Raw genomic sequence first — 2752 nt, 5'->3', positions numbered from 1 at the left:
GAAATACGGAAAACACCAGAAGAAAATTTAAATAACCTGTCAATTACATCACCCAGAAAAAATTGCTGTGGACATTGTGGCCCGATGGCTCTGGGTTTGGTCCTCCTGGGCACAAATTGATTTAATTCAGCTCATCTCAGACTGGTAGGAGAATTAACCAAGATAATGTATGTTAAGCATCTCATCCACCCCCAGAGTCTCCTTTTTCACAACATACATTGCCAGTATCATTGTTACCTGTACGCAAATAACTCCCATATCTGTGTTATAACCCTCACTTCTCTTTTCACCTCCAGGCTCTGACCACCCCCTCCTAGCCACCATTATCTCCCACCCAAAGGGGCAGCTTGGGGTGCTCTATTATTATCCACACCATTGTCCCAGTTTGGAACCAGTTTGGTGACATTTCTGGGGTACTCTCTACCCTCCCATTTAACCCAAACTCAGAAACTTTCCCCTCACCAATCTGCCATGCTCTTGGTTATCAAAAGATTCTAAGTTCTGTTCACCATGAGTTAAAGGTGCCCTGGGTTTGATTAAGGGAGAGGTGGGGACCCTTGGAAGTTGGAATAGAACAGATGAGCAGGTTAGCTTTTTCAAATGGGATCCTAGATCCAGCTGCTAGGCAGAGAGAGAACAGGGAACCACCAAAGGTTCCCTTAGCAAAGGCTATACTCTTCCCAGCTGTGCCTCATGATGGAACACTGAGACACTGGCCAGTCTGAGAGGGTAGGAATGGTGGTCCTTTGTTTAATTACACAGGAACGGAATTTCAAAGGGGTGGGGTCAGGGGCCACCCATCTGGGATGGAGATGATCTTTGTCCCTGACAGTACTGTTCAAAGGACAAGGGCTTGCATCACTGACTTATGAGACATATGCTCCATGGCCTCACATGGGAATTGCAGATCACTGGAGACAGGAGGAACAGAAACATCCCAAAGAGAAAAGCAGGGTGGTAGGGTGGAGGAAGAAGAAAGGACTAATGGTACCTGGAATTGCTAGGGCTGGGAAATGGCCTGGAAGTGGCAAGGAAGTGGCTAGAAGTCTGCTGGGGGTTCCTCACAAGACAGGGGGCTCTAACTGTGAGGTCCTCTAGCGTCTAGACCAGGTATAATTTCTGTACTGTTCTAAGTGTGCTAGAGCAATAGAAGGGAAAGTTGGTCCCAAGTCTTGCTACAGAGGTAAATTTGTATCATCTTAATGCTTATCCAAACCAGTTCACACCTCAAGGGGAAAGTGCCACCAAGGATGCTGGCTATGGATATATGCCTTCACTCCTGCCAGTTCTAAAACTAATTTTTCAAAATGAAATTTCTTTACTCTCTGACAGCTTTTCTAACCTCAGTATGCAAGATTTCATTATCTCATAGACTCTTTCTTCCCTTCCCATCTTTTGCCTCCTCTGTCCTGTAACCCTGGCTCCCTGCTATTACCCAGGTATCTCTCCTGCTGTATGACTCCACCAGGATGAGGCAGCTTCTGTCCAAAGCCGTGGTGATTGATGATGACGATGATGATGAATATCCCTGGAGGCAGAATGTGCACAAATACTACATCCAGCTCATCCTCAGCCTCTTCCTCTTCCTCTGGTTCATTCTGGGAAATTACTGGGTCTTTTCTGTGTACCGGCCAGACTTTATTCCACCTTTTCAGCAACCTCAGGCTTACTGTGACAGAACCCTATACCTCTTTGCAGTAGGGGTCCTGGCACTCAGTCACACTGTGCTGGTCTTACTCATCCTAGGCAGCAGCTATGTCTACATGTGTTCCAAGTGGAGATTCACTGCTGACGAAGACTGACACCACGCCCTCCTGCACACACGCTCCTGTACACACATATGCACAGTTTTGGGAAACAATGGTGAATGGACAGAATGTCCTCTGAAGGCATTTCAGGAACTGCCAACGTGTACTGAGAATTCTACCAGACTTAAGAAATTCTGGCCTGCCTGGACCTGCTCTTCTCCAAGTGGGAATTTTGTACTCATAAGAGTTACCAAAGGGAAATAAGAGTTAAAAGGGATTTTTCTTTTTGAGGGAGAGATGAGGAAGGCAAAGACCAGGAGACCCCTTTCAAATCACAGTGTAATTCCAAGGATTGTAAAAAGGTTTGTTATTGCTGCTGCAGAGGTCATTCAGCTACCAAAACAGGAAGCTGAAGAAAAGAGTGTGGGTCTCCAGACAAGACAGGGCTTAGATTTTGCTGTGATGGCTTTTGTTATTAAAAAGAGAGTTCATTAACTCCAAGTCCCTTTGGGGGAAAATTAAGGGGCAGTTTCTCCCAACCCCAAATCAGAAGGGCTCGATCTAATGGGAGGGGACATCCTAAGGACAACTGTAACATCTGCCAAGGTCAAGAAAGTAGATTCCTTCCAGGGGCTCTGGCTGGCCTACTGGGCTGGCCAAGCAGATAGCAGGATTCCTTTTGTCATGGGCTCCATGTGCCATCATTGCACATCCGGTAGTTGGCCTGAAGTCTTTGTCCTTTCTGGTTATCTGTAGCACAGACTAGTAATTTGTGGATGACCCTGTGGCACAAACCGGTCTTGTATGTTTCCAGCCAGGTGCCACCTGTGCAGGTGATTAGTTTCTGACCCTAAATGTTACACAATAGCTCTTCTACTTAATGACACATCTAGTTTTGGAAATCTTTTGTAAATCAAGACATCTGGGAGTCTAGAATGATACCAAACAGCACCCATTAACATTATTCCCTCTTGCTGCTGCTGTGGTGAGCTTAAGTTACTGGA

At 46.1% G+C, this 2752-nt stretch overlaps 1 protein-coding gene across 1 annotated transcript in view; it reads left to right on the top strand.

Annotated features, from left to right (window-relative positions):
- The window catches only part of LOC117284602 (transmembrane protein 272-like), a 9823-nt gene extending 7827 nt beyond the window's left edge, over positions 1-1996 (top strand). The window contains exon 4 of the mRNA XM_033759945.1: positions 1440-1996. Within this exon, the coding sequence (XP_033615836.1) occupies positions 1440-1802 (363 nt within the window). The 3' untranslated portion in view covers positions 1803-1996. The remainder of the gene's footprint in view (positions 1-1439) is intronic.
- Positions 1997-2752: the final 756 nt, after the last annotated feature.

This window comes from Fukomys damarensis, unplaced genomic scaffold, assembly GCF_012274545.1.
Source record: "Fukomys damarensis isolate Sample0158 unplaced genomic scaffold, DMR_v1.0_HiC HiC_scaffold_38, whole genome shotgun sequence".
In the NCBI taxonomy this organism is placed as follows: domain Eukaryota; kingdom Metazoa; phylum Chordata; class Mammalia; order Rodentia; family Bathyergidae; genus Fukomys; species Fukomys damarensis.
The sequence above is the reverse complement of the archived record's forward strand: the minus strand, read 5'-3'. Positions and strand labels throughout refer to the sequence as shown.